Source organism: Prionailurus viverrinus, chromosome F2 (genome assembly GCF_022837055.1).
Source record: "Prionailurus viverrinus isolate Anna chromosome F2, UM_Priviv_1.0, whole genome shotgun sequence".
Lineage (NCBI taxonomy): Eukaryota > Metazoa > Chordata > Mammalia > Carnivora > Felidae > Prionailurus > Prionailurus viverrinus.
Window position 1 is genome coordinate 46397695 of NC_062578.1, and position 12054 is coordinate 46409748.

Here is a 12054-nt window from a genome sequence, read left to right on the forward strand (position 1 = left end):
AAGTCTTGCAACTTTCTCATATGTTTAAAGTTTTTCATAATAAAATGGAGGGGGGACTTACGTACAAGGAAACAATATCAAGGTTCTTGGCACCTTATGGATGATCAGCCTTCTTAGCCTCCTGTGTACTAAATGACAGATCCCAAATCACTATCACCACCTCTAGAATAAGCCCCTGGACATGTGATCATCTTCTGACTACTACCCTGGGATCCCATCCACTAAGGGTCAGACCTAGGACCTCTGCTTCACCCTGCTGTCCATAACATGCCAAACCTTATCTTCCCTACCCCTCCTTACCCACACCACACTATGAATCAGTCTTTCTAATCACATTTCAATTAATACAAGAGATCTACCTGCCCCCCAACGCCCAACCCTTTTCTATCACAAAAAGAGTTTATAATGAATGCAATTTGGCTACTGCCCAGCTGTCCAGCTTCAACGCATACCACCATGCTTCAGTCATAGCAATTTTTTTTACAGTTCTACACCTTTGCACATGCTGATTATTCTACCTAGAAAAAAAATTTTTTTTTTTTGCCTTATTCTCCTGCCTACCCTTTTTCTTCCCCAGTCTAGAGTAGTGGTCACCTATTTTCCCCTATCACAACCTTTAACACTTCACACTAAAATTGTCTGTTTACACGTCCCACCCACTGGATTGTGAACTTCTGGAAGAAAAAGGTTCTTTTTTATTCACTTTTTCGATTCCCAATGCTTTTAGATAGTAGATAATTACAATATTTTTTGTTGAATGAATGCTTGAATGATTACATTAAGGATATGAAAGCTGAAAAGACTGGTAGCCTAATAAAGACTCTAGTAAAACAATATCACTAAAATAAAAAGGAGAGGTATTACAAAAAGAGGAAAAGAGTCAGATAAGAACACAAGGAGAAACACACTCCACAAGGTGGCTTGTTGAAAGTGCACCCTGCTTACCATCAAAGCATTTGGGGAAATTTAAGAACTCTTGGTGTATTTCTCAGACCCATCTGGTTCACAAAATTGTACTGTATTATTAATGTAGTGTATGAAGGAGGCAGAAAATAAGGGTGTCTCATGCAATAAAGACCAGAAGTATGGACCCTCCTCCTTTCATTCCTAAGAGTTACCATCACAAATTTCAATCAGCATCCACCCAGCAACAGATTTCTGTTCTCACTCTCTCTACTGGAATTAATTCTCAAAGATCTGGGGAAGATAAAGGAAGCTCTCAATTCCCTTTTATCCAATTTCATCTCTAATCATACCTACTTGGCTTCAGTCAGTTCATTTGGCCAAATACCCTAAGGCTTTCTCCCTGTACAAAGGTCCTTACAACCTGATATTCTAATTTAAAAGAGAGAACCTCGGGGGTGCCTAGGTGACTCAGTGGGTTAAGTGCCTGACTCTTGATTTCAGCTCAGGCCATGATCTCACAGTCCATCAGCCGAAGCCCTGCATTGGGCTTCATGCTGTCAGCCTGGGATTCTCTCTCTCCCTCTCTCTCTCTGTCCCTCCCCTGCTTGTGCTCTCTCAAAAATAAATAAATTTTAAAAAATGTATCACCTCTTCTCCCATCCCACACCTTACCCATGGGTAAAAAGTTTCCCTAAGTCCTAATGCACTTTTGATTCAAACCTCAAAATTCACACTTAAACATAAACTGCTTATCCTCTTACTGTTTCACATTAAAGGTCATCTCTCCAATCAGAAACTATACCACTTTTGAGAATACTAGTGGACAATGTGTGTCCCCAGTAGTGCCTAATAAAGCTGTAAGTGCAAGGAGTTGCTTAACAATATGCTTGGTCACTTACTTATTGGTGGAACTTCTAATGCAGTTTCTGCAGTTCCAGAAAGCATCAGAAATTCGATTCCAACCAGAGAACTGGACTCCATTGAGATGGAAGAATTCCAAACAGACTAACACTTTCCAAAGGACCTGCAGGACCTGTCTGTTTCCAAATGACTTCTTGGAAACACTTGTGGTGCACGCTCTTAAGAAGAGAGAGGGAACCGAGGGAAAGGAATGGTGCCTATGTCTACCTGCTCCTGCCCTCCACCATTTCCATATAATGCCACCTCTGTGTGGACTTTAATTTCACTCAACAGACAGCATAATATGAAGCTGAACGAGCAAAAGATTAGCTAAAAATGAATATCCTTCTTAATAAGTTAAATACCATAAATACTGCTTGAAGGTACAGTCCCTCTTGTTTTGATGGTAAAAATAAAGGGATCTGCTTTTCTTTTTTTTTTTTTTAAATGTCATCTGCTTTTAAAATTAATGAAACTGTGGGCTTTATATATCAGAAAATCTTAAAAAAAAAAGAAATCATTGAACTACAAAATTTTTACTCTACAAAGACTGTTTTGAGTTGTGACATGCCCGCCTGCATAGTTTCAAACAGTTTTGGGGGCACAAGAAAAAAATATGATTATTTTGGATTTAAGAGTCAAATAATTAAGTCTTTAATATGAATTTATTTTCTATTTTAAAGCTAAAAATAATTTAGGAGTCACTCTCACTTTAAACTTTCCTCAATGTATACCTAACACATAATCAAATCCCAATGCAACATAAAGCAGTCTGAACTCTACTTTTCTTGCTATGACAGATTTATATTTCAGTTTTTAGGGAATATAAAAATGAGAGAGGTTTGGATTAAGGGAAGGGATGAAAAGAAGCATTCACTTTATCACTTTCATTATTTGAAGTATTTATAACAATATTCATACATTGCTTAGTTAAAAATATACTCCCAGAGGAACTAAGGAGAAAATATAGTGTATTAAATTTCTTGTGTATATATTTTCCCTAACAGAAGTACCAAAAATCAAACAAATACAAAGTTAACAAAAATACTAAAGTAGAAAAATGCCACCAGAGAGGTGTTTAAGAAATATAGAATATAGGGGCTAGTGGGTGGCTCAGTCGGTTAAGCATCTGACTCTTGATTTTTGGCTCAGGTCATGATCTCGTGGTTTTGTGAATCAGAGTCCCGTGTTGGGCTCTGCACTGACAGTGTGGAGACTGCTTGGGATTCTCTCTCTCCCTCTCTCTCTCAAAATAAATAAACATAAAAAAAAGAATTATAGAATATATATAAAATGAAACTTTTCAAAAAAAAAAGTGAAGTATAGCATAACGTATAAAGAACCTGAATCACTATGTTGTACACCTGAGACTAATATGACATCGTGTGTCAACTACACTCTAAAAAGTTTTTAAGTAAAAAAATAATAAAATTAAATTAAAATAAGTGAAACAAATCACACTAATTATCACATATGAAGATATCCATCAACCAAAATTTATTAATCACCTAATAGTATATTCTGGACATCGTACTACACACTCTAGGGAACGTGAAGATGTACTGAGACATAGTACCAGCCCTGTAATAGTTGCCAGTTTTGCTACGAAATTGCAAATTTCACATATGAATGTCAGGCAATGTGTCCCTGACCACAAATGATTTATCCTAACAGAGTTATTCTGTCCTTTGAGGCTGAAGATCTCATGTAAGAGTTAACGTATTTTACAGATGTCCACAACAGCACTGTACTTTTTACAGCACTGACAGAGAAAATACAGTACGAAAAAAGTTCCTGTGAATATAGGAGCACTTTATAGTAGTATAGACTCTGCTGTCAATAATGGAAAAACAAGGGGCGCCTGGGTGGTTCAGTCGGTTAAGCGTCCGACTTCGGCTCAGGTCACGATCTCAAGGTGTGTGAGTTCGAGCCCCGCATCGGGCTCTGTGCTGATGGCTCAGAGCCTGAAGCCTGCTTCCCAGTCTGTGTCTCCCGCTCTCTCTCTGCTCCTCCCCTGCTCATGCTCTGTCTCTCTCTGCCTCAAAAATAAATAAAAACATTAAAAAAAATTTTTTTTTAAATAATGGAAAAACGAAATAACACTCTTTATGATACAAGTTTATTTCTCTCATATAATCAAAAGCAGTTCAGGACTGGCCTTCTCAAACAGCAGGTGCTTAGGTCCCTATGATCGTATGATGGAGGATCTGCTGCCCTCCGGACACCACTTCGAACTCATGATCCCAGCTGACTGCTTCAGCTCCAGCATCACATCCTCATTCCAGCCAGCAGGAAAGAAGAAAAACGGCATGTTCTCTCCTTTTATATTATGTGAGTGTTAGAGTCAGAGTGACTCAGATTCTAACCATGGCTTGACCAGGTACTAGCTGTGTGACTTAGGGGTGAGTTATTTAATCTCTATAAACCTCAGCTTTCCAGAATTAGGACCCGACACTTCTGCTTACATTCCATTGACCACAATTTGGTTACATAACCACATTTAGCTGTAAGGAACACTAGAAAAGGTAGTCTAAAATGGAGAGCAGTGTATCTCTTATATACTGTGGAAGAGGGTAGAATCGATTTAGGGGACCTAGAGAGCATTGTCACATTATCTTTCTATAAATAATAATGAGAAAAAATATTTTAATATTTTTAAAATTAACAATTTAAAATTAATAATAAAAGAAAAATATTTTCACACTTTTGAAAAAACAGAGGTAAATGCATGTACAAGGTGTGAATTATTTCACCTACAGATAATGCTTGGTGAGCAAGCCCATGAATTTGGGGAGCTGGTCACAAAATGGTCCCTACCACGAGCTGCACAGAGTTCAAAGGCAGTCCAAATGATCTGAGGTTGGACAGGTTTCACAGAGGAGATGAACTGGACCCTGAAGGGTGTGCAAGACTGGGAAAGAGGGGGAGGGTAACCAAGACAGAACTCCGCAGCAAAGGCAAGAAGGGCAGTTTGGCCGGGGCAGAAGGTATGTGGACATACTCTATAATCCCCCAAACAGTATGACATTATCTACCACACAGAAAGTAGTGGGAAGGAAGGTTTAAAAAGGCTGAAAAGTTATATAGGGACACATTGCCTGACATTCACATGTAATATAGAAAATACTGTGAGTGCCAAAGGGAGGTGTTTGACATTCTGGCTCTGCCAGTTATTAGATGTGTGGACTCAGGCCAAGCTGGTTAGCACTGTGGACTTGAACTTCCTCGCCTGTGAAATGTGGGTGATAATAACCACCCAATGGAGTTGTTTTGAGGTTAAATACTACGTAGTCAGCATTCAATAAACAGTAGGATTCATAAAAGAGCTGAGTCATTAAGTAATACGGTAATTTTTTTTTAGAGTTCATAACAATCTTTCAGCCAGGGTAGGAGGGATGGGAGAAGGAAAATGTAAAGGTAGACAGAGCAAAGAAATATCATCCAGCGCAGTCAATGCTCAGGAGTTTGCACTTTAAGCTTCAGGCCAAGAAAAATTGGAGTCGACAGAAGGACTATTGGAGGCAGTGATATCAGTTAGGACAACTGCCAAAGTCCAGGCCCAGGGATAAGGGCCTGAAATAAGACAGTAGCTGTGAGGATGGAGAAAAATATCTGGCTATGAAAGGAACTTGGTAAATGATTGCAGGCAGGAGGTGAAGAAAGGGGAAGAAAGGTTCTGGCTTGGATGACTGAATGGCCAGTGGTACCATTCACCAAAACAAGAAAAAGAGGAAGAAAAACAGCATGGGGCGCAGGGGAGCAGAGAGGTAAATTCACTTGACCACACTCTTGAAAAACAGAGGTAAAGGGGCACCTGGGTGGCTCAGTCGGTTAAGCAACTGACTTCGGCTCAGGTCATGATCTCACGGTTCATGGGTTCGAGCCCCGCATCAGGCTCTGTGCTGACAGCTCAGAGCCAGGAGCCTGCTTCGGATTCTGTCTCCCTCTCTCTGCTCCTCCCCCACTTGTGTGTGCGTGCTCTCTCTCTCTCTCTCTCTCCCTCTCAAAAATAAATAAAATATATAAAAAAGAAAAGAAAAAGAAAAACAGAGATAAATATATGTGGAATGTGACTGTGGAGGTGAAATAGGGACATCCAGATGATGAAGGTGCCTGATAACCCAACAGATATTGAGTTCTGGCATCAGAAAAGGTGCCTAGGCTAGAGATGTATAGATCTGGAAGCCCGGTGAAATAAGGGTGGCTAAAACTATAGCAGAAGAAGAGGTCCTCCAGAGAGAGCCTGTGGATCAGAATCCCAAAGAAGGTCAACGTTTTCGTGGGCAAAGAAAGAGAAGCCAGAAATGGGAACATCGACATGATAGATGGGTGAACCGGGAGATGGTGGTAGCACAGACACAAGAGAAAAAAGGGGTAGCTAATAAAGCCTTCTCTTAAGAGTTCCCAAACGGCTGCAAAGACCTGAAAAGGTCAGCAGCCTGCTCAAATGGTTAAGTGCAATGCTGCTGAGTGCCCCTCAGAGACTTGATGCTGGAATTGTATGGAAAAGATTGGCTCCAGGGGCGCCTGGGTGACTCAGTCAATTAAGCATCAGACTCTTGATTTCAGCTCAGGTCATGATCTCACAGTCCATGAGTTGAAGCCCGTGTCAGGCTCCGTGCTGACAGCGCAGAGCCTGCTTGGGATTCTCTCTCTCCCTCTCTCTCTCTGCCCCTCCCTGGCTCTATCAAAATAAATAAACAAACTTAAAAAAAAAGAATATGAAAAAATGCCCAAAAAATAAAAGAAAGAAAGAAAGAAAGAAAGAAAGAAAGAAAGAAAGAAAGAAAGAAAGAAGAAAGAAAGAAAGAAAGAAAGAAAGAAAGAAAGATTGATTGGCTCGAGAAATGCTGACCTCCTGCTGGAATGTAGAATAGTTCTGGAAGCAGCTTAAAGAAATCTGCTACAACACAGGGTTATGCCAAGGCAACGAGAAGATGGGTGGAGTTGCTGACATGCTTTTTGTGCCTCTATCCTGATGTCTGTCTGTCTGTCTGTCTGTCTCTCTCCGAAGTGGACCAACGGTGTGGAAGGGTGAAAATGGAAGGTGCTAGCAGATATAGCCTAAGCCCTAAGCTTAGCCTAAGCTTTTTGAGACTTATCTTCAGCATCTAGCACTGCACGGTGGGTATAGAAGCACCGGTGTCTGTTGAATAAAAACCCAAAAGCAAATAAGATACTTGTCCAAGAAGAGAAATAAGTACCAGAGGACATAAGCAAATAACATTGAGAAATGGTGAAGAGAAGGAAAAATTTTTCTCTGCCTTCATGGTCTTCCAGCTAGACTGAGAATTAAATTTACATGGGACAGATTAGCAGAAGATCAGATTCAACAGTGTACATATGGGGAATTCACCAAGACGTGGAAATTCCAAAGAGAGGCAAAATGAGGCATATAGGTCATTCTGAACTAAGAAGGGGGCATGGGTCTGGGACTTCAAAGGGAAAAAATGTAATTCACAGGAAAATGAAAAGGAGTAAATGTTTGGTAAACAAATGTGTCCTGGAGACACTTGGAAACCATGGGACGTAGAGGACTTTGATCAAACAGGCCTTGCTAGGTTCCTCCCTGTCTACCACACCTTGTTCATATCATAACGTAGTTCTTTGTGGTGATGGTTCCCTTCCTGGTGCAGGTCCTCTACCTAAATTCTTTTTAGGCTGTTGTGGGAGAGGTTAGGAGCTTTTCTTGAATCTGCTGGGTTTCACTACTTTTTAACCCAAAATAATCTTCATAACAAAGTGACCCATCTTGGAGCAGCCTATCCTTGGCCCCTTCAGTGGTTAGAGCTGTTGGAATCAAACTCAGACCTTAGTGGGAAACAGGCACTGTTACCTCCTCTCTCTGTTTACCTTTGGGCAAGTTCCTTAAAGACACAACAGGAATTACAATAGAACCCATCCTAGATATAGCATTCACCTAAATGACAAATAATGTACTACTTAGCAAAGTACTTGTGACTACTCACCAGAAGTCTGACCTGAAAACATTTAGTACATTTTTTTTTTAAGTTTATTTATTTTGAGAGAGACAGACACAGCACAAGTGCGGGAGGGGTAGAGAGAGGAGAGAGTAAGAATCCCAAGCAGGCTCCGTGTTGCCACAACAGAGTCTGATGTGGGGCTTGAACCCATGAAGCCGTGAGATCATGACCCAAGTCGAAACCAAGAGTCCCACGCTTAACCACCTGAGCCACCCAGGCTCACCCATTTAGTACATTTTTAAAGTAATTATAACTATAAACCCACCACTTGTTTTCAATCAATCAACTGCACAACCACATCACCGTAAAACCACAGAGATAAAACGTTCCTCTCACAGAGTCATTAAAGAGTTTAGAGAAATAAAATGAAGTCATTTTTGTAAAAGAACTTTAACAATAGCACCCACCATAAAAATCAATTGGCCTCTTTTTAAAAAATGTACCTGTTAAAGAATGTAAAAAGGTCTTGTACTCAGCACCATTGTTGCCGAACCAAAGCTTCTATTACATTCATCTGGCAAAAAGGAGAAAAGAAAACCTACAGCTTTTTTCTACAATCTATGATTTGCTATTTTTAAAGAACCACGGGGGGAGGGGGAGATAGCCCTCTAAATGGTACTTACAAATTCTTCTTCTGTAATATCTGGTGGCTCTGAAACAAGATAAAATATGGCATTATCTCACTCAAATCTGATTTCCTTTTAAAGTAAATGAAATAATTTGAGACGGCACCTAGGCCTGCTTTCTACGTGGGCAAGCTCAGTAAAATGTTGGCCCTCTCTTCATTCTTTGCACATGGATTGAATTTTAAGTTGGAATTCAAGGTGGAAGTGGGGAGGAAAGGCCTCTGGAATCCAGCTTGGTCACTAATTCACTGTGACCCTGGAGTTAACCTTGTAGGCTTCCATTATTCCAGCTGCAAAACGGAGAATTAAGGAAGACAAAATAAGACGGTGCGAACGAGGCGATGCAAACGGGGGTCGGGGCTAGAGGGGGGGTGAGGAAGTTCGTAATAAAACGCCATGAGAGGCGCAGTAGAGCCAGGTTTTCTAAAGCGCGGACGGTGGGGGGCGCCCGGGCGAGGAGAGGTCAAGTCCGGAGGCGGGTGTGTGGTCCCCACCGCCGCACCTACCCGCCGTGAGCCGCTTCTCGGGCATGCCGCCGCCGTTGCCCGCGCCCGGCGCCCGCGCGGGGCTCTCAGGGCGCCACCGCCGGGCAGCGCCCGTCTCTCCCCCGGAGAGGGAGCCGGACGGGAGCGGACGCCGACGCAGAGCGGACGCCGACGCAGAGCGGCGCGCGTGGCCCCCGCCGCGGCTGAGTTGCTATGGAGCTGAGACAATGCGGGCCGCCGCAGCCCGTCCTCCTCCGGGGCAGGGGGCGGGCGCCGCCGCCAGGGGCTGGGGGACCCCGCGCAGGGTCCCAACTCGCCGGGCCTCGTTCCTGTGGGGACCGCGACTCGGGCCTGGTCCCTCGAGCAAAATCCCGGGCGCCCCGTCCAGGAAATTTGGTGTCTCCTAGTGAGAAAGGGACCCGCGGGCGAGTGGGGGCGGGAGAGCGGCCCTGATGAGCTGGTCCTGAGAAAAGGAGGCAGAAAGGGGAGTCGGGCCCCAGGATTTTCTTGATACTGAAGGAGGGCAGAGCCACACACGGCATCGGAGTTCACCCTCGCTGTGAAAATGCACATATTCGTGCGCTTTGGGAACCAGATCTACCCCACATTTTTTGCTCCTGTCGGTTAGGACTGCTGCGTTTTCAAGATGACATCTAAGCTTTAAAAATTACCCGAGGAGAAAGGACAATAAATTGAGTATGCCCATAGTGTGTATTCCAGAGAGTTTAAAAGTGAAATTCGAAAAAAAGAAAAACGGTACTTCTAATTAGGATTAGGAGGAAGAGGGGGGAGGAGATTTTTAGAAAAGTCATGTCAACTCACATTTCCCAGCCAACCAGGTTTCCACCTCAGGCTCCCTCTGAGCCTAAGAACCCTAAATCCAATTCCTTGCTGTACATTGCTCAGTGGTAGCTCTTCCTTGGGTGCTTCCTAATCAACATATCCAAAAGGATATGTACATTTTCCATATTCATTATCTTTGAATTTCATCCTTCTAGGTAAATCCCATGTTCAGTAAGTGGTACCTTCATCTTCCAAGGGACTCAAGCCAGAAATCCATACTAAGCCAAGTCTACATTGAAGCATTTCTGGAATCCGGAGTCTTCTCTCCACTCCCATGAACAACAATTGCCTTAGCACAGGCCCCCGTTTGGAGTGTTGTAAAAACTTCCTAACTTGTCCCTTGTCCACTGTTTGCTTCCAGTGGAGTTCCCCTTAAATCCCTTCCCCATGCTGAAAGCCAAGCAATCTAAATGCAAATATGACCTATTTAAACCTTCAGTGGCTCCACATTTGCCTCCTAAGGCGGTATGGAGGACATCCAAAGCCTGCCAGGGTCCTGCAAGTATGCGAATGCTTAAGTAAGCAAGGAGTCAGACAATGGATGCTTGTAGAACAAGGAACTGTAACACCTGCCTAGCTATATTTATTCCCTTTTCAGTAGTACATAGGCAAAGAGAAAAAACTGTAAACCACTACTTTGACCAACCAAAATCAGAGGGCCAAATGAAGTCAAGGGTGAATAAGTAAATAGAAAGGTAAAGGGAGGTGTGAGGCAAAAAATCATGGAAGGGTTTTGTCAGCCCTTGCAAGGACCCCAGCTTTCATTCTGTCAAAATGCAAACCATAGAAGTTTTAGGCAGAAAAGTATCATGATCGCATTTTTATGTAAAAGGATCACTCTGGGTGCTGTATAGAGAACGTACCTGAGCACAGGTAGAAGCGGACAGGGGCTGATGGTGGCTCAACCCAGGGTGGTAGCAGTGACAGGTTTGAGAACTCAGATTCTGCATGTATTTTAAAGGTAGAGCCAAGCAGATTTCCTGACAAGTTGACTGTGGGAATGAAACAAAGGAAGTAGTTGAGAGTAACTCCAAGGATTCTGGCAGGAGCAAACAGAAGGATAGAGGTGCCATCACTGGAGATGAGGAAAGCTGTGAGTGGACCATGTTGTGAGGGAGAGTTTAAGAAGTCTATGAGCCATCCAAGTGAAGATTTTGAACTTGCACTTGATATAGAAGCCCGGAATGTAGGAGATGTGAGTTTGAGAGCTGACATATAAATAGGCTTTTTAGGCATTTGCCTGCGCTGTTTTTGCTGCTAGGGAAGCCCTTTGGCCTTTTTCAAGCAAAAATTTCTCATTCTCCAATAGTGAGCTTGAGTGTCATCTTCTCCAATGTACCTTCCCATGAATTCCTTTCACTGGCCTCTCCTATTCCTGTATCCTTGGTAAAAAAAAACTCGTATCTCAAAAACATACTAATATTAAAATAATCTGTACAGAGAGGTGCACCCTCTACCTTCAGTGCCACCTAGCAGACAGTAAATTCCTGGGGATTGAAAGAGATACATCTTATTTCACCCCCAATCCCAACCTCCAACTCACTCTATGGAGTGCTGGCCACTTTGTAAATATTTGTTGAAATATCTTCTCTGCATTGCAGTTATTCTGCACTGTGCCCTGTTCACAGAAAAGATTTGTTTATCCCTGTTTCAGATAACTACACCAATGGGAGGTCAATTGTTGTTTTATCATCAAGTGTGGCTAACACTAATTGCACACTTACTATGGGCCTCTAACAATATCTGTAAGAGACTGGTATTATTCCCAACAGTTTAGGAAACTGAGTCTTCCAGAGGTGAGATAATTTGCTCAAAGACAAACAGCTTTAAAGTGTTCAAGCCGCAAGCTGATCCAGGTCTGATTCCAAAGCCTTGCTCTTTTACAACCATGCTATGTAGACTTTCTTTCTAAAAATAATCTCATGAGATTTAAAAAACAACCCAAGAACGACACTGTAATTTAAACCCAAATGCATAGGTTGTAAGTTATTCTAACATTTTGGTGATTTTATTTTTCTAACAGCTTTATTAGATGTGATTCATATATCATCCAATTCACCTATCTAAAGTGTATGCTTTAGGGGCGCCTCAGTGGCCCAGTCAGTTAAGCATCTGACGCGTGATTTCAGCTCAGGACATGATCTCACGGTTCATGAGTTCAAGCCCCACATTGGGCTCTGCGCTGACAGTGAGGAGGCTACTTGGGAATTCTGTCTCCCTTTCTCTCTGTCCTTTCCTTGCTCACTTGCTATCTCTCTTGAAACAAAAAAACAATAAAACTTTAATAAAATTTTATAAAAAATAAAGTAT

At 42.3% G+C, this 12054-nt stretch overlaps 1 protein-coding gene and 1 long non-coding RNA gene across 4 annotated transcripts in view; one reads left to right on the forward strand and one right to left on the reverse strand.

Moving 5' to 3' along the window:
• The window catches only part of RGS22 (regulator of G protein signaling 22), a 133983-nt gene extending 124923 nt beyond the window's left edge, over nt 1-9060 (reverse strand). For 2 of the 3 annotated variants that reach the window (XM_047842699.1, XM_047842700.1), the window contains exons 1-2: nt 8923-9060; nt 8414-8442 (exon numbers count right to left, since the gene is read on the reverse strand). In XM_047842699.1, the coding sequence (XP_047698655.1) occupies nt 8414-8442; nt 8923-8947 (54 nt within the window). In that variant the 5' untranslated portion in view covers nt 8948-9060. Of the gene's footprint in view, nt 1-8233; nt 8305-8413; nt 8443-8922 lie in introns of those variants that run through there. The other variant, XM_047842701.1, reaches the window with a different exon arrangement.
• Nucleotides 9061-9145: 85 nt separating this feature from the next.
• LOC125156725 (uncharacterized) lies at nt 9146-10182 on the forward strand. Its single transcript, XR_007148742.1, has 2 exons — nt 9146-9307; nt 9900-10182. It is a non-coding gene; the product is annotated as an uncharacterized LOC125156725 (long non-coding RNA).
• Nucleotides 10183-12054: the final 1872 nt, after the last annotated feature.